This window comes from Cucurbita moschata, unplaced genomic scaffold, assembly GCF_002738365.1.
Source record: "Cucurbita moschata cultivar Rifu unplaced genomic scaffold, Cmos_1.0 Cmo_Scf00014, whole genome shotgun sequence".
Classification (NCBI taxonomy): Eukaryota; Viridiplantae; Streptophyta; class Magnoliopsida; order Cucurbitales; family Cucurbitaceae; genus Cucurbita; species Cucurbita moschata.
In genome coordinates, this window is record NW_019268530.1 from 4507188 (window position 1) to 4529684 (window position 22497).

A 22497-nucleotide genomic window follows, 5' to 3' on the forward strand; every position below is an offset into this window, starting at 1 on the left:
ATCGCTAGCAGATATTGTCCTCTTTTGGGCTTTTCCTTTCGGGCTTTCCCTCACATTTATAAGGGAGAGGTTTCCACACTCTAGTCAAGAATGCTTCGTTCTTCTCCTAACATCTCACAATTGCTCCCAACAATAAGACCGAAGAAGGCATCTGCAGACAATCAACCATGATTTAAGATTCTTATGGTTTTGCATCACACTATTATTTCCCTCCTTTTCTTTTCATGGAAGCAAGCAGTGAAGTGAAGAAATAAGTGCATTTAAGAATAGTAACACCTGATAAGGATACTGCCCAGGTAGAATTTTGTGTTGTTATTGAACGAGAAGCTGCTGCCATGCTTACGAATCCGGAACATTTACAATAATACTTTCTCATCATCTATCAGTACAAGACTATACATTACAGGATTGGATAAAAAAATACTCAGGGAACTAAACAGAGAGAAAAAAAAATGGCTGTTTGGAAGGAAATGAACTCGTTTGATCATCCAAATAGTTCGAATTTCGTGAGACGTTCCAACGTGTGTACTTGTGTTGAACAACAGCAATGTCTTTAACTTCTTTGCTTATGAATTTACTGCTATGACATCTTCAGGAATCAATAAATTTTTTGAGTGATTGCCATGTTCAACCTGAGAAGATCTCTTCTCTGGGTGCTTTCTTCTAATACAAAACTGATTACTAATCAATTTTTACCTACAGGTGTGAGAACAGATGATTCTGAGAAGAATGTAAAAGCAAACACATGGCAAACATAAGGACTGCAGACAGAAAGACAAACGAGCTCGAAACGAAGGCACTGCGAACTTATTTCAACTTTGTGTTTAAGATCATGTGGCAAACATATCAAGAGAAAATGCTGACATTGAGGTGAAATGTCATGTACCTCTTTGGAACCACGATCTTCGAACTGTCTGTCGGATGTGCCTCTCGTGTCTGTCTAGGAGTTCATCCACTCGGCTCGATTGAGATAACAAGGGCCCAGAGTATTCAACTTTGTCCACTTGGTCCTGATAACTCTGTCACAACATCATCAAGTCATGGAGGTTTAGATAGTAGAACAACCCTTGCAAACTTTTTAAGACAATGGCAAACATCAATCAAAGGAGGGCTAGCGTTAATCATCTTATACTTACCAGATTACTCCTCTTAGCTTCCATTTCATCTTGCAAGTAGAGTGCCACTGAAAAATCCTGCGAATGGTACTCATCCGAAGCATCAAACGAATCGGGACGCTCAAACTTGCCCCATTGATTCCGTATCACAACCTTGGATCTCTCGTTTGATTCACGTCCCTTCGAACTTGAACAGCTGATGGACAACATGTCTCCCTTTTCATGAAACTTAGAGTCCACATTGCTTCTTGAATGCAATATAGCAGAATGATCCAGCCCATTAATTACGTGTCCTCGTGAAATTGATCTCGAATGCGATCTAATAGATGCTTCGTCTCTTCGTCGTCTTGCCCACGCAAAGCCACTTGATGTAGAAACTTGTAGGGGGCCAGAGAAGGGAATGTCTCCTTGGGATGCATTCTTTACATGCATAGACTCTTCCAATTTATCATTTGAAACCTTTTTCACCTCACCACCTTTGATAACCTTCTCTTCTTTAAGATTTTGAGCATTAATACTAATCTTATGCAAATCTCGAGCTGAAACCGATAAGTCCTGTACAACATTTTAAGTGGACGTATGAGAACTTCCTTACAATATGTGAGATCCCACGTTGGTTGGGAAGAAGAACGAAATACCCTTTATAAGGGTGTAGAAACGTCTCCGTAGCAGACGCGTTTTAAAAACCTTGAGGGTAAGCCCGAAGGGAAAAGCTCATAGAGAATAATATATGCTAGCGGTGGGCTTGAGTTCTTACAAAATGAATAGAAACAGAGAGAGGAAATACCTCTGCTGGTGCTAATTTACTGATTCCGAGATGCTTTCGAGTTAACCGTCTGCTATCTAATCCACGGGTTCTTCCACTGCCTTTTTTCCTGAGATTGTTAAATGAATTTGATTAAAGATGAACAATAGTGAATCAGAAGAAGCAATTAGATTTGGAATGAGAAACCAACCTTCTAGACTCCTCTCTTTGTTTTGCATCAATCTCTTTGCTTGGTGGATATATTGGCATGCTTGATGGATCACATGCGTGTGGTTTTGTACTGAAATACTGAAAGAACCCACAAAGGATATAGCATTAGACAAAGAACACTGATTATTTGGTTCTAGTATCTGCAAAGAACACTGATTTTATAATCCATACCGACAAATCGACACGTTAACCGTGAAAATAGAAGTTTATGATGCAATAGTTTCAGAAGCTTGAGATATCAACAAAAGATTTAACATTTTGCTCCACAGCATTATTACCTCAGATGTGAGAGCAGAGGATGCAACTCCGCGCTTGTATGGTTCGACAGAAAGAAGAGTTTCTAACAAGTTCACGGTCGTCGAAGGATAATCTTTGAACGTCTGTCGTAAACAATTATTGTAAGGATGTTGTGGTTTGAACAAAGTAGCATGTGGAAGTTTAGATTTTTTCCAGTATTCATCAGGAGGAGAGCCGCAAAGCTTGAAGATCTTGTGTAGCTGTTCAACCTGTGATAGGATGAGGAAGGTATCAATAATAGATTGCAAATGGAATGTCATGATTTATTAAGGAAGACATCTCAGTTCACTCATACAGACATTTAATCATTGAAGACATCAAATGTCTTCCAGCTTCTATTTTAATGTATCAATGACAAAAACATTACCTCTGTTCTTCCTTGAAGAATAGGTTTCCCAACAAGGAGTTCTGCAAAAACACAGCCAACGCTCCAAAGATCCACAGATGCATTGTAGTCCGTTGAGCCGAGTAGAAGTTCAGGAGGACGATACCATAGCGTGACAACACGACTGGTTAGAGGTTGTCGGTGCCCCGAATTACAGAAGTTTGCCAAACCAAAATCAGCCACCTTCAATACCCCTTCATTATTGACTAGAAGATTAGACCCTTTAATATCTCGATGCATTACGCCACGTGAGTGACAATGCTCGAGCCCGGATAACAATTGTTTCATGTAGCATTTAATCTACAGAAAACGAAAAGAGCAACGGATTCATTACTGTATTCATTGTCTCGACTTCAACTCCCGAAGATATAATCTAAACAAGTGAGCTTTATAATAACAACATAGTATAGCATAGCATAGCATAACATAAACTTGATGCGAAACTGCAATCAAGCATACCTGTGATTCACTAAAAGTGATGTCGGGGCAAGACAAGAGTCCAGTAATGTCATGATCCATGTACTCGAACACAAGGTAAATGCTACATGATAAACGAGACGTGATTAAGCCCTCCAATTTGATGATATTGGGGTGATCAAGCCTGCGCAGAATCATGATCTCTCGTGCCATAAACCGAACACTTTCGGGCTCGAAATTATCGAAACGGACCTTCTTTAAAGCGACTATCCTTCCTGTCTCGAGTTCACGTGCTCGGAATACAGTACTATATGTACCTTGTCCAATCTATTAAGATTCAACAACAATAAGGAGACAGAACTTAGTCCATCTTGACCAACAACAACTTCCTAGAAACACAGCAACTTCAACTAACATAATATGCTGTATAGAAATGTCAACAGTTAAGATTAAATAACAAATTCAGAGAAGTTTGTTCATAGTGATAGATTTCAATTTAGGTGGGATCTGATTATCAGGTCATAAACACTCAATGGATTTGATATGATTAACAGAGCAAAACAGAGATTAAAGGGCGTGAAAAGGACTAAGAACTAAGAACCTTCTCCAATTTTTCATAGGCATCAGAGCGGAGTGGAACCCAGCCCTGAATGGCTTCACCGGCGACGGCGCAGAGCCAAGCAGGCCATCCCGCCGCCACTTGCTCACTTTCCATATACTTATTAAAATTCCCGATTCGGAAGCTCAAAGTATCATTCCCACCGCCGTTAGAACTCGCTCGACCCGACTCACCGAACTCGCTCGCAACCCCATTGAAGTCACGGGACCCTTTCGTCCTCGTCTTGGACTTGGGCTTCGAACCCTTGTCAATCTCCCCAAACCCAAGTCGGCTCCGACCCGAGTTGCCGATCGCCGTGGATTCATTGTCCCGAAACACACCGGAGTGATCGAATGCAGGCGTAACGGACACGGCATGCTTCGTGTTGACACACCCCATGGCGGATCACTGTAACTACTCAACCATTAATAACCCAGAAAGGAAAAAATGAGGGAAGTTCGGTTTAGAAATTTGGAATGTGGATTTGTGTTTACGGTGTATCAGTGAGTGTTTCGGATCCACAGTGCGGCGATTGCGGAAGATGGTGAATAGAAGAAGAAGAAGAAGAAGAAGAAGAAGAAGGCATTAAAGAGAGGCTCCATAGGCTAAACACCGCGAAATCAACGGAAAAGTGAATACCCACTGCTCCAACATCATCAGTAAATAATGAAAATTTGAGCAACAAAATCAACACCTTCCATAAATTTCCCCCTTATTCTAACCCCATCCATCTTTCTTTCCAACACTCCAGTAATCACCCTTTTCAATTTCATATTAATTAAAATAATATTTAAATCTAAAGTAATTCAAGCATAACTCAATAATAAATATATAATTTCTTGAAATTAAATTTTTAAAAAAATTATAAAAAAAAAAGCGGTTTGGTTTTTTTTTGTCTGAAGTCTAAATTTGTGAACCAACCAAAACGACGAAAAGAGGTGTGAAACAAACCGGGATGGGCAGAGTTTCGGGCAGCCTCTGTTTATTCTCTGCTTTTGTTCCTTTATTGCTTTGGTCTTCCATTTTTTTTAATTGGACTCGCAATTCCCACTTTCCAGAAACCTTCTTCTCTCAAGCATCGCGTGTATCTGACGGCCAAATGGGAACGAGGCCCATTTTGTTTAATCCAACCACGTAGCGCGTGGTTGTTGGCATGGCGCGTTGGAGCGGGTTTTGGTTTAGGGTAGTTGTTGACTAAGTATCTGTCTTTTTTTTTATTAAAAATAATAAAAAATTAAAATATTTTCCCCCCTTTCTCTCTCTCTCTCTCTCTCTCTCTCTCTCGGCTTTGAGATTTTCAATCTCTGATTTTTCCATTTATGACCCCCGAAAATTCGTTGTTTGTCTCCCTTTTCTTTTTCTTTTTCTTTTTCTTTCAAAATAGAGGTTTTTAAAAATAAAAATTGATTAAATTATTAATATTTATTTTTTAAAGTTAAGTTTTAAAAAAAAAATTACAATAAAAATAGCCCGACAAAATCGTTTATAGACACTCCAAAGATTATAATGTTAATTTTAAAAGTTTAGTTTATAAGTATTTTTTAATCACAGTAAATTTATTTTAAAAAATTTTAACGTATTTTTCAAGTTTTTATAAAATTTAAAGGTCTTTTTACGTTTTTTTTTTTAAATTAAATGTAATTATAATGGTCTTTAAAATCATATCAAATAAATTTTAATATTATCAATAATAAGATCATCATTTTTCTTTAAGTAAAAATGGATATAAACTTATTAAATTAAAAAAAAATTATAATATTATAAAGTACTAATTTTGTCAGTTTACTTAAAGTAAAGCTAATTTTGTCCTAATATAATTTTAGATTAATTTAGACTCCAAATTATAATATTTTTAATAAATTGCAATTAATTTGTGTTGAATGAATGGGATCCCAAATCCCAATTAGTCTCGAAACTCACTTCAAATTATTAGATCAAAGATTATATTTCGTTCACAAATGAAATTGGCTCACATCCCATAAATAATAATTACTCATTTAATTAACTACTTCTTTAAATTTAATAATCAACAATTACTGATTTACTATCTTTGGTAATTACGTCAATTTGACGTCATCTACGTCCAATTTTAACTCTTAATTCTTATTTATTTATTATTATTATTCTAACTCCATTTTTTTTTATTATTCTTATTTAATACAAAATAGCATCTTTATAAATTAATTGGACGAATTATGTATTTGAGAACTAAAAAACTTAGTTGAATTCGATAGAGAATTTTTTTTCTTGTTTTTTTTTCTAAACCATTAGATTATGTATCGAAAGAGTAGTATGAGATAAAAGGCATTTGCGATTTTAGCTGATTTATCGGAGGCCTCTTTCAGCGTCACAAACTTTTTTGTTTTTACGACCCAAGACTCTTAACAATATTTCTGTTATGAAAGACTACTAAATATATTTTTTTTAAGCGGTTAAATTTTAATCATTTTTATCCATCGAACCACTTTATTCAAAAAATAAACTATATATATATATATATATATACACACACGAGCTTTATTAGCCTCGTTAGTGAATTCTAATTTTTATAATTGTTTCTTATATTATTTAAGAAATATAAATACTTTTTTTAATGTGACAATCGAGTGTCTATTAATTAATATCATTCTAAAATTGAAATTTTAAACATTTTAAAATTTTGAATCATATTTTTATTAGGTAAAAACAAGCTTTCAAATCAACGTAAAGAATAGACCATGGAGTACGGGAAGGAATAAAGTTAATTTTGATTGATAACAAAAGAATCGAAAAAATACTAAAAATCACTCCTAACCCTCTTAACACGTTATTATGAGTTTTTTACACGTATAAAATTGTTACAATTAAATCTATAGGGATAGAAAATTCATAAATCACCCATTTATTTATAAATTTTGTTACATTCAAACTCTTTAATTATAAAAATGATATCATCAAACTCAAATTTTATATATTTTTTTAAAATTTTTTTAAAATTTTACGATCCGAAACTAAATCTTTAAAAGATTTAACATAGAGTTTCTAAATAATGAAATAATTATTTTAATTTAAAAAATTTACACTATATAATCACTTAATTACTCATAAATAATTTCTTTAATCGAGTGATTTTTTTTTTTTTTTTTTTTTTGTAATTTTTCAAAAAGGAAAAAGAAAACAAAAGTAAAAAAACAATTATAATTCACTTTATTTAATTGTTTTTGTTTGGTACTTTTGAGATGAGCCGGTGGGCCCACAGGATTGACTTTATTGGGCCCCACACTATTGGCATGCATGCCTCTGCTTTTGTGCAATAAAATTAATTGTTGATTTATTCTTTAATTTGGGTCCTTACTTTTATTTCCATATCATTCCCAACATGGAAAAGTATATATTATAGTTTTTATTTATTCATTTATTTTATATCATATGCTCAATCTGCATTCAATTTCCACAATAATAACATTTCATAATTATAAAAACCATACCAAAATCACTATTTTATGCCTAATTACAAAACAAATCAACTTTCTTTTATTTTCCAAATTAAATTAGTCTATAATTTTTTTTATTTTTTATTTTTTTTTTGTATTTATAAAAATGATATTATTGTCTAGAAAGATTATATTAGTCAAAATTTGAAAATTCAACATTATACTATTTTTATTAATACAAATAATTATGGTCAACAAATTTATTTTATTACCTTCTTTTTCCAACTCCAAATTCTCCCTAACACTTCGTATGGCTCCTCGAAAAATTTAAATTGAATAATATTTCAAAAAAGAAAAAAACAATCTCGATTGAATTAGTCTTCATTCATAGAAGTGGAAATTCAAGACAAATAGGTAACATGGTCATGTTGCAGAAGACGAAGACTAATATCGACGTCTGTATATAAAAGTATAGATTATAATTTTTTTTTCTTTGGATACATTAAATTCTCGTTATTAAATAGAGATTAAATTAACCCCAAAAAAAAATGTTATAGTTGGTACAACCAACCCTAGATTCATTATTTCACATGGCTTGCATGGGCTACATTGAGTTTAAGTCAAATAATAAGGTTTGATTACTAATTAATCCATTAATATTCATGAATTTGGTTTACATTAATCAAAATTTGATATGGTTGACCTTCCCTTTTAAAAAGAAATAATGTAATCATGATTTAACCCAAAATTACCCACATGGGTTTTGGTGGTAATAATTGGTTTCCCAACATTGTGATGAATGCCCCAAAAGAAGAAAGGATGGGTGTGGGTTTGATTGATGTTTCCCTTTTAGGGTTTTAGGGTTTATGAAGTTTGCATGTCATGTTTGTTCTTCAAACCTATGATGCTTCCACTTCACTCTCTTCCCCCATCTTCCACAATCAATCGATTCCACTTATTCTCTCGTTTCATAATGAACTCAATTAGTCGAATAATATAATCAATCTCTCAAAGGGTATGTCATGTGTCATAAGGTAGCTCGCTTAAACTACAATGTCTAAGGGTTAGAGAGAACTAACAATGTCTGTGAGACATTTTAGTTTTGACATGTATAGGCATGATTTTAGTACCACATCTTGATTGGGATCATACAAATCCAGCATTAATTGAATATAACAAACTTGGGTATGAATCCGCTTTATTAACATATGCACTCGCATGGATGAAGAATATAATTTAGAACTTTGTTTATAGTTTATAAGAAAGATGGTAAGGTAGGTATTGAATTAATTTATTTGGGAGATCCATGATTAGTTTAATATTATACATAAGACACAAGTCATACGCGGTTGGGTCACTCTACTCCCTTTCCAACTACTTTATTAATCACATAAATTAGAGTTTTAAAGTCTCACTTTTATTCACATTTCTTTAATTAATTATATCATTTTCATTGTTTTCAAAAACTACTTCTACTTAAACCATTGTCATACAAAATAAAATAAAATAAAAGTATTATTTAATACTATTTACGCGTTATTTTAGTATTAATCATAATAATTTAATTAGTTAAAATATTAATCATACCTAAAATATTAGTGTTCATCTCAAATGAAAATGATTCTCATGTTTGGTTCTTTTATTTGTCATTCCTTAAAGTTTAGAGTCATATTATATTAAAGGCGTTGAAATGGTTCAAGAATTTGACAAAACTCGGATTTTTTTTTTAATTAATTAATTTGGGGTGGGGTTGAATTCTTGAAAATAAAAAAATCAATTCACTGGTTGACATTTTTTTTATTTGATCGATTCAATCAAACTCGAAAACATGAATTACATCCTAACCCTAATGTACCTTTAAAATTAAAAATATTTGAGGTTTGTAACCGATGTAATCATACGTTTTGACTTGTGAATATTTGATATTTGAGTTTTATGAAATTTTAGATGTTATTAAAAAAAAATAAATAATAATGTGAGTACCGACCTTGAAATAAAGGTTTGGGTTGTGAATTCTATTTAAGTTGTTCGGGTCACTAACCCAACTAACCCGAATTTCATATCGGTCCAAAAAAAAAAACAGTCAAAAATATCTTTATACTAGGTAAATAATTCAATTTAATATTAATTTATTTATTTATTTATTATTTTTTTTTTTTTTTATAAAAGTCTAACCTTATGCACCAATTAATAGCACATTAATAAATTATTGTAAAAGAATGAAAATTGAACACCCACTATTCTAAATAATAACAATAATTTATTAATTCTAAAGGGATCAAAAGGGCAATAAATAAATAAATAAATAAATAAATAAAGAGAAGAACCATAATTAATATCATGAGAAAAAGGAAAAACAATTGAATAAATGGGCTTTTAAAGTTAGGCAATTGCATATAGGACCAGTTGGCAATCAATTTTACCCACAATTTCAATTTTATAAATGTCCCTTTTCAATCATCTCCATAATATTCATAATTTTGCTATAATGTCGGCGTATACTCGAATCTCGAGTTACATTTGTGTGAAATATTTTAGAAAATGCGAGTAAGAAAATACGTTAAAAATAATTTGAAAGAAAGCACGGTTATAAGTTAAAAGAGATGAGGCAACAACAATGATTTTGATAACATATAACTCGGGTAGGTAGAAGTGACGACTAATCATATTCCCTTATAGTACATGATATGATTTTGGTGAACGATCGTATACTTCTACACTCGTCATGCGGCCACAAGCAACACACTTTGGACAAACATGACCACAACACCATACAACTTTTGTCGATAACCGCTTTTGGGATTCAGTCAGAACACATGATCATTAATCATAAGGCCCATTTGTTTATGGTCCACAGTTGTAAGCCCAAAAATGATTAGCAAAGAGAAAGGTGAAGGCGAATTCGGTCACGATTTCTTGATTCCGGCGACCAACCAAACCTTCTCCGCCGTGTAACTCTCAACGGCGACGGCGGTGACTTTGATCCACACCACAATTTTGGTCTTCCTTCCTTCAATCGAACTCAATTTCTTATCTTATGACTGACGAGTCCTTCAAGATCACCTCGCTCGCTAACGCCCAATGCACCATGAGTTTGGCCTTCCATTAGGATCGTTACGTTCTTTTGAAACATCATCTGAATAAACTTCGCAATTCAATTTAATTTAATTTAATTCAAATCATAATCTAACTCAATTCTCTCTTCTTAAATTCAAATTATTTCAAAATATCATAATTCATCAAATATTCTTAATTTTTATAATAATTTTAAAGATAAAATAGAGTTGTAATTTATTTTTGGGTCTATCAGGTCGAACAAAATATTTTGGCTAAATTATTAAAATAAAATTAAAATTTTATTAATTATTAAAAAATGCCTACTTTCATTAATAATTATAGAAAATGTATTAAAATGTTGGAAAAAAAAATTGACGTAAGATAATTATTTAAATGAATTATTGTCCTTGTTATTTAAATAATTATATGGCCGTTGGGGCCTTAGATATGTCCTTGTTGTAACTTCAATATGTAGCTGGACATGACAATCCTCAACTATCTTTTTTTTTAGCATCTCGTCCTCTCCAACCATCGAAATTTCAAAAACTTGACCTCACGGATTCTTTTAGCATGTTTTGTTCTCACTCAATTGTTGTTTAGAAAAAAAAAATTAAGAAGTCACGGAATATATAATTGTTTCAAGTAAAGCATTTGATGATTGCGTTACGAAGAGAGTACAAGAGATAGTAACTTCAATTCTTTTAAATCGTTCTCGAACTCTTATTATCAATCCCATCAATAACCCATTTTCCTCGTGGTTTGGTCTTTAAATTGAGGAAGCGAATGAGGGCGAGAGATGGAAAAGCAAATGGAGAAGACGAACAAAGACGTTCCTCTTAGAGAACTTAGCGAGAGGGTAGCGGAATTCGCTCGAGTTAGAGGTTGGGATAAGTATCACAGTCTGAGAAACCTCCTCCTGGCATTAGTAAGTCATTTCAAACCTACTCTTTTTGGTATCGTAATTGGTTATTGAGTTGTTGGTGTGTTTGATTATGGTAAAAAAAAAAGGTGGGAGAAGTGGGGGAGGTGTCGGAGATATTCCAATGGAAGGGAGAGGTGGCGAGGGGGCTTCCCAACTGGTCCGCCGCCGACAAGGAGCAGTTGGGGGAGGAGCTCTCGGACGTGCTACTCTACTTGGTTCGTCTTGCGGATGTGTGTAGGGTTGATCTTGGCCGAGCTGCCCTTTCCAAGATCCTTAAGAATGCCACTAAGTACCCTCTCACTCCTCACCAACAACAATGACTATCTTGAATATGATTCAACTGATCAGACAGATATGTTCGACGAAACTTTTAAACTAGCTCATGGAAGAAAAAATAACGATGACTTAGATTTTTGTTTACGTAGCATTATGGTTATTTGGGAGTGTTCTACGAAATAATATCAATTTTTACTCTAAATTTTAGTTGCAATTTCAATATAAATTTTACGAGATAATGTATTTTAATCCTGTTGAAAGTGTGAAAAAAAAAATTACAAGTTTAGTCAATTAATTTATAAATTTTTATTGCTTTAGTCTCTTAATTTTCAAAATTACAAATTTAGTCCAGGAACTTTTGAATATTAGGAAGTGGAGGAATTTACGAGACAAAATTTTAAATATTAATTTATATCTAATACATAAATTAATTTTTAATAGATAATATAAATATGGAATAAACTTGTAATTTAACCTAAAGAAATCGTATCAACTTATAATTTTTTTTTTTGCGTCGAACTTAGTTTTATTAAAAATTATTAATTTTTGTGATAGTCAGATGGATAAAACTATGCTTTTTGGTCGTTAGAAATAGTGTACAATCTTCAAAGGAGCTTAGCCCTTTGCATATTTAGGTCGGAGTGCCATGTGCAAAATAATATTGAATTCTAAATTTAAATTTACAATATTATTGACATACAAATTGACGTTTGACTTGACAGTTTAATATCATTCAATTAATAATGACATTATAACTTTTCGACCAAAAAAATTAGAAGTTTAATTCTAATCATGATCACATATTGTTGAACTAAAAATATGAGACTCTGTTGGAATTTTTTTTTTTTATACGATTAATCAAAAAATTATGGATTAATAAAACCTTTTAAAATTTTAAGTATTTCTGAAATATTATTTAAATGTATTTTTAAAATATTATTATTGAAAATTTATAGTTAGGAAAGAAGAAAGTTATTTAGATAGTGAGTAGAGAATTAAATAAAAGAAAATAAAGGATATTTAGTTTATGTAAGTTTTTTTTGGAGTAATGAAAAAATCCAAAAAAAGTGGAACATAAATTAGAGAAGGAAAGATAGAGAGAGAGGAGAAGATAAATGTGTCCCTTGCAATGGAAGTTTTGTTCTTCTCATTTCAATTTCTTCTCTAAATTCCTGATTTTATCCGCTTTCCGCCTCTGATTCATTCCTTTCAATCCCCGCCTCTGATTCATTTTTTCTTTCCACTTCCCCTTCCTTCCCGCAAACCCCGATGATTCGTTCCACTTCGTTTTTTCACTTGGGTTTGTTCTGTTCTTCCCTTCTTGATTCAATTTTCTTTATGGGATGTGGGGATTCCTTAATTTTTGTGGGTTCTGTCGATTCAATTTTTGTTGTGGAATTATGAATGAATGCGATATCTTTGTTTCTTCGCTTCTGAATCATGTTGTTTGGCTTCTCGATTGTCCCAATGGCTTGATTTTCTTTTCTGAGTTGTTAATTTTGTTTGTGCTGGACATGGTTCAGCTTTCTTCTCATTTGTCATGAAATTTCCTAGCAACTTCAAACATTCAACTCATGTTCTTTTCTTTTAACTGCAAGATGTTCTGGGTGGAGTTTTTTTTATCTGGTTTCTTGTGTTTGATATTCAGGCTCTTAAAGTTTGAACACTCAAGATGAGTATTGAACTCATAGATGAGTATTATACTCATAGATGGAGTGAACCATGTCGCTTCAATGTGAAATTCTGTGTAGATTGGGTTTAGCTTTTGGCAAGGAACTCTGCCTGAGGTAGGTTCACTGATTAAGACTAGAATTCAATCCTTGTTCCACATGGGTTCACTGATAAATGGTTGCAATTTAGAAATCTTTAGCTTGGGTTAATCAAAACTCAAAGATATAGTGTAAGAAACCTACTAATACTGTAATGATATGCTAAGTTTTAGCATGTTTCTATCAGTTACCAATCAATTTTTGGCTGCTTTTCTTTCCAGAAATCCAGTGAAGCCTTTGTAGTTATTTATGGAACTTCTTGGTATTGGAGCCAATATGCAGGGTTCGAGCAACTATCCGAACTCTTATTTCAGTCGGGATCGTAAAGGAGTTGTTGGTAGCTGTGTATGGCCACAAATCAGTGAGGATAAAATGGTGAACGGTCGACATAGCTCCAATGGTTTCTTATCACCGTTGTCAGCGGGTCTGTATGTCGATTGTGGCCGAGAAGCGTTGAAGCAGATAATGATTAAGCAAGAATTGGTTTTTAGGGATCAGGTATGTCCTTGGTCTGCATATATATATATATGTTTTTTTGGCTCTGAATCATTATGGAACTATGTGTTACAATATCTTTGCAATGGTTTGCTTTGTTAAAAATCCGATGCTTTTAATATTCGTAGTTTTAAGCTTATAAAATCATCTGAAATATGAATCAACTGTCCAGCTTTTCGAACTTCATCGACTTTATAGACGACAGAGGGAGTTTATAGCTGAGATGAAGAGGGAATCAAGTAAGCATGATGTTCGCATTACGACAGCTCGGGTCTCTGCGTTGTGTGCTAAAGATGCACGAAACTTCCCTGTGTATAATCAATCATCTATTTTCGGTGAAGAAAAGACGTCGTTACTTTCATGTCAAGGGAAGAACTTTCAAACAGATTCCGACTCCGTTCTGAATGGAAGTTGTTCAACGAATACTTACGTTTCGGAATCTAAGAGAAAGATTTTGGGAAAAGTGATGTTTGATCTTGAACTTCCAACTGACAGCAAACACTCGAACGTAAAAGATGAATTGTCCGAAAGGCCTGAAATATCGAGCTGTGATATGAAGAGAATACCTGAGATTGTTCATATTAGTGCTAGAACACCTTTTCTTGCCAAGTATGATTTGAATGCCTCATTATTAGAGAAAACTAAGGTCTCGGTTGATTTAAACGATCCTCCAAACTTTGAGGAAGAATCGGGTTTTGGATACGTCGATTTAAACGAGGCTACTGGTCACAGGGAGATCCTTTTCCATGAGCTCTATGGCAAAGCCAATTCAAACTTTCTTGTTTACTCAGAGCAAGACAAAGATATTGCAAGTTCAAGTCTGTCATCATCCACTACATCTTTGACAAAATCTGCACAAGATCCTAAAGAACACCATATTTTGGATGCTGAGAGTTCCAAAATGTTGATAGAAAACGCTATGCTTGCTGAAGACGATCGCTCTAGCGTTAAGAACTTGATATCTAGAATTGGGTCTGATAGTGTAAGCAGCCCTCTTGAGATAAGCTTCAGTAATGGCACCAAGTCCGAGAGCGTAAAAGGAGAATCTCGTCGCTCATTCGACGCTTCTGCAAATTGGATCAAAGGTCGAATCGACCTCAATGTGTGCTTAAATGAAGAATGTTTGGCAACACCTTGTTGCTCCACTGAAATGAAACATTCAATTACAGGAGAGTTTGATGACCAAGTTGGATCAAATTTTCTAAACTCCATTCGAGATGATGGCGAACCATTGGAGGATCTCGTCGCGATTGCAGCAGAACGTTTGATATCTATTTCATCATCGACGGCTCAAAATTGTCAGAAAAACATCAGCTGTCAGTATGTTCCAGCTTCATGTGAATCTTTATCCTGGTTTGCTGAAATAGCCTTGAAAAATAAGGATGCTAATGACTCAAAGGAGCTTTCACCAAATTCCATGGATGACTTTGAGATCATGACATTGAAGTTGAAAGAAACAAAAGTGGAAGAGTGTTCTTTGATAGTAAGTAACCACGACGAGGCAGCGGTAAAACATGTTTCTTCGTCTTCATGTCAACTCGGGAAGAGCCGTGTGAGGCGGAGTCCGTGCAAGAATTTTCAGACAGAAATTCTTCCAAGTCTTGCAACTTTGTCGAGGTACGAGGTTAAAGAAGACATTCAAGCAATACGAGGTCTGATAGAAGTTGCAAATTCTCGAGGTAGAACGACATGGACTCGAGGGAAGAGACGGTTATGTAACTCATCTTCAAAACTTACAGAAACTGTCTTAGGGTCAATCATGGATCAAGTAAACAGTAGCAAGGTTCTACTTTGGGGAAATATTACTCGTCGTCGTCGGGGACAGAGATATCGAGCTTGTAATCGAAAGATCGTTGTAGGACAAGTATAGTCATAGTTTTAATAAATGAAGTTATCTCATACACTATGGAAACTGATCTGAGTCTTTAATTTGGATACTACAATTTGAACAACAAAAATGAAAGTAGAATTGATTCTTGAAGCTCTTACATGATAAATAGTTTCTGTTTACTGAGGACAAACTTGAGCGAAATGAGAACTTTGAAACGCCACTTGAAGATCCTCATCGTCGTCCCACGAATCACGGAATGTTTCGAGGTCGGTAAAGTAATTTATAAGAGACGATAAGCACAGTTTCTTCCTCCATTCCTCCAAATGCGGATATCCAACGTTATCGCCGTACTTGTCACAATACTACAACATAAAGATGTTTTTTCGATCAAAGACTTAAACTATATATAGTTCGTTCGATCGATCGATCAATGTCTAACAAAAACGTGGTACCTCGAAATCAGCTAAATCATGGGTATTATGTTTAGGAATGCCAGCAACATCCCTTGAGTGATAAAACTCTTTGATGGATTGCATCATATCATCCCATGATGGCAATGTCCTTTTCCCAGACAGCAGTTGAGCTATCCATATTGCTTGTGATTCAAAGAAAGGGAAGCCAATGAGCTGCAGCGCAACAACAATCATATTACTTCACACCCAATTTTTTGCCCTTTTAAAAAGTGCATTCCTACGTCTAAATATCCCATTTTTTAGCTTACCGAACATCATAATTGTTCGTAAAAAAAACATAACAATGTCGGAATATTTACGCACGATTTTGATTAATTACGTAACAAGAAGTCAATGTGACATCGTATGAAAGCTATACCTTTCTTGGAATGCCAATAAACGAAAGCGAGGGAGCCAAGGATGGGGGAAAGGTATGCTCGTACAACGGACCCACTCGATCATCATCCACAACAACTATTCCTTTGGTGTCAAGAAACGGAAATGAGTATGAATACCTACAAACCGACCCAAAATATGTTAAAAAAACGATTTCTATGGACATATTAGACACAAACTTGAAAATTAATGGACTAAACTTGTAATATCGAAAAGAATGATATGTATAGTACCCAGTGCAATAAAGAATGGTATCAGCGATGATGGAGGACCCATCAACGAACAGCACCCGACCATCATCTTCGAGAGATTCAATCTGCAAGCAAGCTCAAAAAAAACATAAATATGAGTGGCAAAACCGAACTTTTAAGATCAATCAAACCAAAACCAAGACGAACCTGTGGTTGAAGATGCAAGTTTTGATGTTTTTGGATGACTTTGGATAAACCCTCAGTGATGGTATCCATTGATCTTGTGCTTATATGAGTTTCTTTTGCCACTTCCACTAGCTCCAGCGATATGTCCTGCCCACTTTGAGAGCTTCCCACCACCACTACTACCTACAAACACAAAAAAAACACCGTCATTTCTTACGAAATCGTTATCAAACGAGACTTAATGATACTCGTAGTTTGATTTACCTCATCACGAAACGGCTCGGGAACGCGATAAACATGGCTATGAATTTGCTTTCTTTTCCATTTGTCCATGCCTTTAATGTTGGGCAATCTTGGATGAGAATAATGTCCATTAGCAAGAACAACAGCATCAAAAACTTGTTCAACTAAGATCTTATCATAATCATCCCCTGTTTTATCTCTGCTTCTGACAACCCATTTAATCTCTTTTCCAACACGATCATGATGATTATGAACATGAACATCATCATCAGAATAATCCAACATTCCCACATATTCAACTCTGGTATTGAATCTTATGAGCTCTCTCAATCCAAACCAATCACAAAAGTCCTTCAAATACAAGAACAGCTCTTTATGGCCAGGATATCTTCTAGTGTCACGCCCTTTCTTGACAAGAAATGGAAAATCAGAAAACCCCATGATTTCTCTGGGTGAAGCGATCCTTAAAGAGGCATAAACACTGCTATGAACATTAAGGAAATTGGATGATTTTCCTAAAGGATGTTCCTTTTGGACATGTGGGTCGTAGAGCCATTGGCCACCAATGTCATGGTTTTGCTCAAAGACAACAACTTTGTGGCCTTCTTTCCTTAGCTCTCTGGCTGCCACTAGCCCTGAAGGGCCTGCTCCTATTACACAAACCTTCCTCTCCTTCCATTGGTGAAGCTTTTCAGACACCATGCCTGCTTCTGCAATGGACACTTCTTTTCTTTTGGCCGTTTTGCGGTTTATGATTGTTGGGGTGTGGAGGGTGGGAGAGATGTTTAGGTTTTATAGTTGAAGTTTGGAGATTGAAAAGTAAAAAGAAGGAAGATTGGGTCTTTTTCGTACCAATTCAATTAATTAAGATATTTCTAAACGTGCAAGAAGATCCACCTAGATTGGTTGTGAGATCCCACGTCAATTGGAAAGGAGAATAAAACATTCTTTATAAGCGTGTGAAAACCGTCCCTAATCAACACATTTAAAAAACTTTGAGGAAAAGTACAAAAAAGACCATATCTACTAGTACAATCTATAAATTTTCACAATCCATACTAGAATAGGAGCCAATCACTTCTGATTTGGCGTATGGTTATTGTTTTTTTAGCTTATGTGGTGGTTGGCTTTCTTACATGCAAGTGGCCACGAGAATGTCTCATTAGTTTTATACGAAATTATGCTAATACATGCATACTAAAATGTAAAAGGGATCGTTGGTTATATATTTAAAAGGATCGAGACTACATTATTTAAAAAAAAAAAGATTTGGGGAAGAATTTAAGCAAAAGAAAAGGCAATAATGGATAGAAATGGAGATGGTTTGCTGGGAAGGAGACACACGTGACCCTTCAACAATGATGAACTAGTTTAATTTGGTCTTAGCTACCTACACTACACTTTTCATTGACCCACTCATGGGTCGAGGACGGAAAGCATTTTCTGTTTCGGTCTCTACCTCTATCTTAATTTTTATTTTTGTGAAAATTTTCATTTATTTTTGTGAAGGCTCTGGATACGTGGAGGACTTTTTTTATATATATATTCAAAACTATTTGTTTTAAAAAAAAAATCAATAATAATGTTTTATAAGAAAAAAATATAATAATTTTATAGGTTAGACAGATGTATTCATATATAAAAAGTAAGGTTAGGTCGGAGAGAAATCTTTCTTCATTTCTTTCCTTTTTTTATATTTAAATAGAGATTTCATGTTCGGTAGATTAAATAAACATTTCTATAATATGGATGGATGATTATCTTCGACTACATGAATTTAACAATAATTAAATTCATATTCGAATCAAATAGATTAAGAACACAAAATCTAAGTTCAATGAAATGAAGAACAACGTGGAACACGCATATAAACTCACAACTGTGACACACAACCGCTGTTGCCAATAATAAACAACGTATCCAATGCCATCATCGCCATCATTTTGGTTTTTTACCGACCAAATCATCCTTTTTAATTTTCTCATGATGTTAATTATTATTTTAAATGTTCATAATTTAATTAATCTAATTACTTTTGTTATTTGTTTTTCGAAGTTTTAAATGCTAGAGAATAGATGGGAAAATATGGAAAAATAATCCACGTTGCTTTTATTTTTTTTTTCTTTATAAGAAAAGTTAAATTATAAATTTTAACTTAAATTAACATAAAATTCTTACTTAATTAAACATAAAATCAAAAATTTACGTAAACAATTGAGATTATGTTGTATAATCATATAGTTTTGATTTTTGATATTTAAGAAATTGAGTTTTAAAAAAGTAATTTTTAAATATTTTATTAAAAAAATATAAATTTAAGAAAGGATAAGAAATTAAACACAATTTTTAAATTAAAAAAAAAAATCAGAGTGGTTTTGGAATTCTAATATTTTTATAAAAACAATTAAAGCCAAATTAAAAATAAATAAATAGTAATATAATTAAAAAAAAATGAAATTGTTTAATAATAAAGAATTTAAATTTTAAAATAGGTATATTTAATGATAATAGTTATTTATTATTTTAAAAAAAAATAGTGTAGGGCCCATCTCCAGTGTGGGGGAGAATGCCACTTCTTAAAGCATATCCTTCACAATTTCCAATCACTTCCTCTTAACAAACTTTATGTCAACTCAAATTATTCATTTTTTTTCTTTTTTTTTCTTTTTATTACTTTCCCTTTAATTTTCCAATTCCTATTTCCTAACTTTGCTTCCACATTATTACAACATGACAAATGCAAAAATAAATAAATAAATAAATAATATATAAAGTGGTCGTTCCTTTATAAAAATAAAATAATTCATCCATTAAAATGTTTAACGTGGTCCATGCCAAAAATAAAAATATTATTACCACACCTACTACATATATAAATGTTATGTTTGTAACACTCTGTGTAAATAATGGATACAATCACATCTTAATAAAAATGTGATGTCCCATATTGGTTGGGAAGAAAACAAAACATCATTTATAAGGGTGTGGAAACCTTCCCCTAATAAACGCGTTTTAAAGCGTTGAGGGAAAACTTGAAAGCAAAAACTCAAAGTAGACAATATTTACTAGTGGTGGATCTGGGTTCTTACAAAGAGTGACTTAATTACTGCATTTTATCATATATTTCTCAATCCAACCCACAAACATCTTCGATCACTCGTCCTATATATATATATATAATATGAATTTTTAATTCTAAACGTAGAAGTGAATCCATATATATTTAATTAGCAAAATGTTTTTGATATTTTGGGTAACATTTTCATTATATTTTGCTAATTATACACATATTAATATAATTATTACTTAACAGAAATATAGTATACGTAGGTGAGGAGTGAATTATGAATTACCCAAAACAGTAATTTCACAATTCAAAGGAAAGGTATATATTTCAAATTATTAACTTGCACGACAACTCTTTATAATTTCGATTATTACAACTATTTCTTACCAAGCCCTAATTTCCACGTGGACCTTCTCCTAAATTCAATTTTATTTCTTTATTTATTATTTCATTCATAAAAATTAATATTATTATTCCTGCCCATAATATTATTTCCTTCCACGTAAATTAAATTTTATATCTAATAGATCAATTAATTATTAGACAACTGTTCGATGGGGTTGGAAATAAGATTGAGCATATTTTATTCCGTGAAAGCAAAAGAAAAATTTGATGAAATTTTCTTCCCTTTACGCTTAGTTCACATATTATATTATATTATATTATATTAATCATAATAATTTGAAAAGGAATCATAATGTCAAAGACAATGGTGAAAATCTCTTTATAAAATCTTAAAGCCAAATCAACATCCATGCATATATAATATATATATATATATATAAGGAATCATAATGTTAAAGACAGTGGTGAAAATCTCTTTATAAAATCTTGTAGCCAAATCAACATCCATGCATATATATATATATATATTTTGCCAATCATTCTCTTTTACAACTTTTATGATTATTCATATAAAAAATAGTTTTTTTTTTTCTCTAAGATTATTATGTTCATGTCATTGATAAAAATTTTTAAAAAAAATTATAAAAATCATAAAAAGGAATAGAAATTATATGAATTAAATGTTAATCATGGCTTAATTAAACTATAATGGATGCATCATAAAATTAAATATTATATTATATGAATTATTTCATATATATATATATATATATAATATGAAAATGTTGGTAGAAAAAATTATTAAAATGGATGAAAATTGTTTGAATTATTAATTGAGATTTATTATAAAAAAATTCAGAAAAAGAAAATGGAATAATGTTTTCCCTAGCCTTGATTTATGGAGGTGCTTGAGTGAACGACATGCGACTGAAATGTCGACATGTCGTTTGAAACTATATACAGTACCTTTGCCTTGTTTGAAATCCCAACACTAATTGGGCTTTTTGAAGATTTTTGTTGCATCAATTGGAGGGCCCATTAAGGAAATGGATCATTAGTGGGCTCACTCAATCAGCTCAAAAGTCTAATTTAAAAGTAATATATAAATGTAAAATTCTGGCATAAATGTAGTTTTAATTAATGCACAAATTTAGGTTAGTGTATAAATTAACAATAAAATAATTTTCTCAACACTTACAAATTTTAACAAAATTTAGTTTTAAAATTATTTTTAATGACTTATTAAATATTTTTTTTTGAAAGGCTATTACCGCGCTTTTTTAAGTTTAAAGTTAAAGATTGAAACAATTATCTAAGTTCAGGCACATCAAATGAAATTCAACGTTTAAAGTAAATACTCAAAACAAATCAACATATTAAAATATAAACACACACATTACATACATACACATACGTATATACATACATATATATATGTCTTTCAATGAAAATAAAAGTCAATTAACTTATTTTTGTAATGTTTCCAATAATGCTGATTTTGAAAAGTTAGAGATCCGAATTGATTCTAAACTAAGAGTGGGTTAGGAAGATAATAATTCTTGGATCGAATTTGGAATCTATAGTCACTCCTAGATACTAAGACAATTCAGTATTAGCTTAATCATGACTAATCCAATGAATCGATTTTAACATCAAATCTAAATCAAGGTTTGAAAGATACATAACACACAAAGGGTTTTAAACATAACGTTTTTGTATTCCACTGTAATTTCAAAATTCAATATTACTTGTCGTAAAAGTAAATAAGTTAATAATCATAAGCTTTCAAAATGTTTTTTTTGTATTCTACCATAATTTCAAAGTTTAATATTATGTATCATTAAATAGGTAAAAAGATAATTTAAATAAAATGTAGTTCAATTGCAAACTATAAAAAAAAAAAAAATAATAATAATAATAATAAAAGCTATTAAATACAAATAAAGAAAAACATAACATAAGTTAAAAAAAAATTGATTCGTCTAGTCCACGCAAATGATCAGTCGTTGGATTCGTATTATTTTAACTTAATTCAAATATTTATTTAAAAAAAAAAAAAAAAAAAA

The 22497-nt window shown here is 32.5% G+C and overlaps 4 protein-coding genes across 7 annotated transcripts; 2 read left to right on the top strand and 2 right to left on the bottom strand.

Moving 5' to 3' along the window:
• Positions 1–295: 295 nt before the first annotated feature.
• Positions 296–4527, bottom strand: LOC111452415 (protein IMPAIRED IN BABA-INDUCED STERILITY 1-like). 2 transcript variants are annotated; one of them, XM_023093123.1, is made up of 10 exons: positions 4283–4527; positions 3792–4196; positions 3233–3517; positions 2756–3073; positions 2370–2597; positions 2072–2169; positions 1903–1990; positions 1137–1670; positions 887–1019; positions 296–696 (listed from the first exon to the last, which is right to left on the bottom strand). In XM_023093123.1, the coding sequence occupies exons 2-10, from the start codon at positions 4185–4187 to the stop codon at positions 686–688; spliced, it is 2091 nt and encodes a 696-aa protein (XP_022948891.1). In that variant the 5' UTR covers positions 4188–4196; positions 4283–4527; the 3' UTR covers positions 296–685. The 2 variants fall into 2 exon arrangements, with proteins under 2 accessions (XP_022948891.1, XP_022948890.1); XM_023093122.1 differs by having other exon boundaries at positions 3792–4527.
• Positions 4528–11006: 6479 nt separating this feature from the next.
• Positions 11007–11516, top strand: LOC111452418 (dCTP pyrophosphatase 1-like). The gene is made up of 2 exons (XM_023093129.1): positions 11007–11183; positions 11267–11516. The coding sequence occupies exons 1-2, from the start codon at positions 11055–11057 to the stop codon at positions 11498–11500; spliced, it is 363 nt and encodes a 120-aa protein (XP_022948897.1). The 5' UTR covers positions 11007–11054; the 3' UTR covers positions 11501–11516.
• Positions 11517–12538: 1022 nt separating this feature from the next.
• Positions 12539–15632, top strand: LOC111452416. Of its 3 annotated transcripts, XM_023093126.1 has the most exons (4): positions 12539–12756; positions 13105–13243; positions 13447–13723; positions 13893–15632. In XM_023093126.1, exons 3-4 carry the CDS (start codon positions 13475–13477, stop codon positions 15588–15590), a joined length of 1947 nt encoding a protein of 648 aa, XP_022948894.1. In that variant the 5' UTR covers positions 12539–12756; positions 13105–13243; positions 13447–13474; the 3' UTR covers positions 15591–15632. The 3 variants fall into 3 exon arrangements, with proteins under 3 accessions (XP_022948894.1, XP_022948892.1, XP_022948895.1); XM_023093124.1 differs by lacking the exon at positions 13105–13243; XM_023093127.1 differs by lacking the exon at positions 13105–13243 and having other exon boundaries at positions 13508–13723.
• On the bottom strand, positions 15536–17776 carry LOC111452417 (flavin-containing monooxygenase FMO GS-OX-like 9). The gene is made up of 6 exons (XM_023093128.1): positions 17041–17776; positions 16798–16959; positions 16633–16715; positions 16383–16518; positions 16004–16177; positions 15536–15913 (listed from the first exon to the last, which is right to left on the bottom strand). The coding sequence occupies exons 1-6, from the start codon at positions 17719–17721 to the stop codon at positions 15728–15730; spliced, it is 1422 nt and encodes a 473-aa protein (XP_022948896.1). The 5' UTR covers positions 17722–17776; the 3' UTR covers positions 15536–15727.
• Between the last annotated feature and the right edge of the window lie 4721 nt (positions 17777–22497).

What these genes read in the sequence shown, in the direction of transcription:
- LOC111452415 (XM_023093123.1), bottom strand. Translation starts at nt 4,187, where the DNA reads ATGGGGTGTGTCAACACGAAGCATGCCGTGTCCGTTACGCCTGCATTC. An exon ending in CCTATGAAAAATTGGAGAAG is followed by an intron (nt 3,518 to 3,791) that starts GTTCTTAGTTCT and finishes GAATCTTAATAG; the next exon opens with ATTGGACAAGGTACATATAG. An exon ending in CAAAGAGAGGAGTCTAGAAG is followed by an intron (nt 1,991 to 2,071) that starts GTTGGTTTCTCA and finishes TAACAATCTCAG; the next exon opens with GAAAAAAGGCAGTGGAAGAA.
- LOC111452418 (XM_023093129.1), top strand. Translation starts at nt 11,055, where the DNA reads ATGGAAAAGCAAATGGAGAAGACGAACAAAGACGTTCCTCTTAGAGAA. An exon ending in GAAACCTCCTCCTGGCATTA is followed by an intron (nt 11,184 to 11,266) that starts GTAAGTCATTTC and finishes TAAAAAAAAAAG; the next exon opens with GTGGGAGAAGTGGGGGAGGT.
- LOC111452417 (XM_023093128.1), bottom strand. Translation starts at nt 17,721, where the DNA reads ATGGTGTCTGAAAAGCTTCACCAATGGAAGGAGAGGAAGGTTTGTGTA. An exon ending in CCGAGCCGTTTCGTGATGAG is followed by an intron (nt 16,960 to 17,040) that starts GTAAATCAAACT and finishes TTGTGTTTGTAG; the next exon opens with GTAGTAGTGGTGGTGGGAAG. An exon ending in ATGATTTAGCTGATTTCGAG is followed by an intron (nt 15,914 to 16,003) that starts GTACCACGTTTT and finishes TTTATGTTGTAG; the next exon opens with TATTGTGACAAGTACGGCGA.
- LOC111452416 (XM_023093126.1), top strand. Translation starts at nt 13,475, where the DNA reads ATGGAACTTCTTGGTATTGGAGCCAATATGCAGGGTTCGAGCAACTAT. An exon ending in AATTGGTTTTTAGGGATCAG is followed by an intron (nt 13,724 to 13,892) that starts GTATGTCCTTGG and finishes TCAACTGTCCAG; the next exon opens with CTTTTCGAACTTCATCGACT.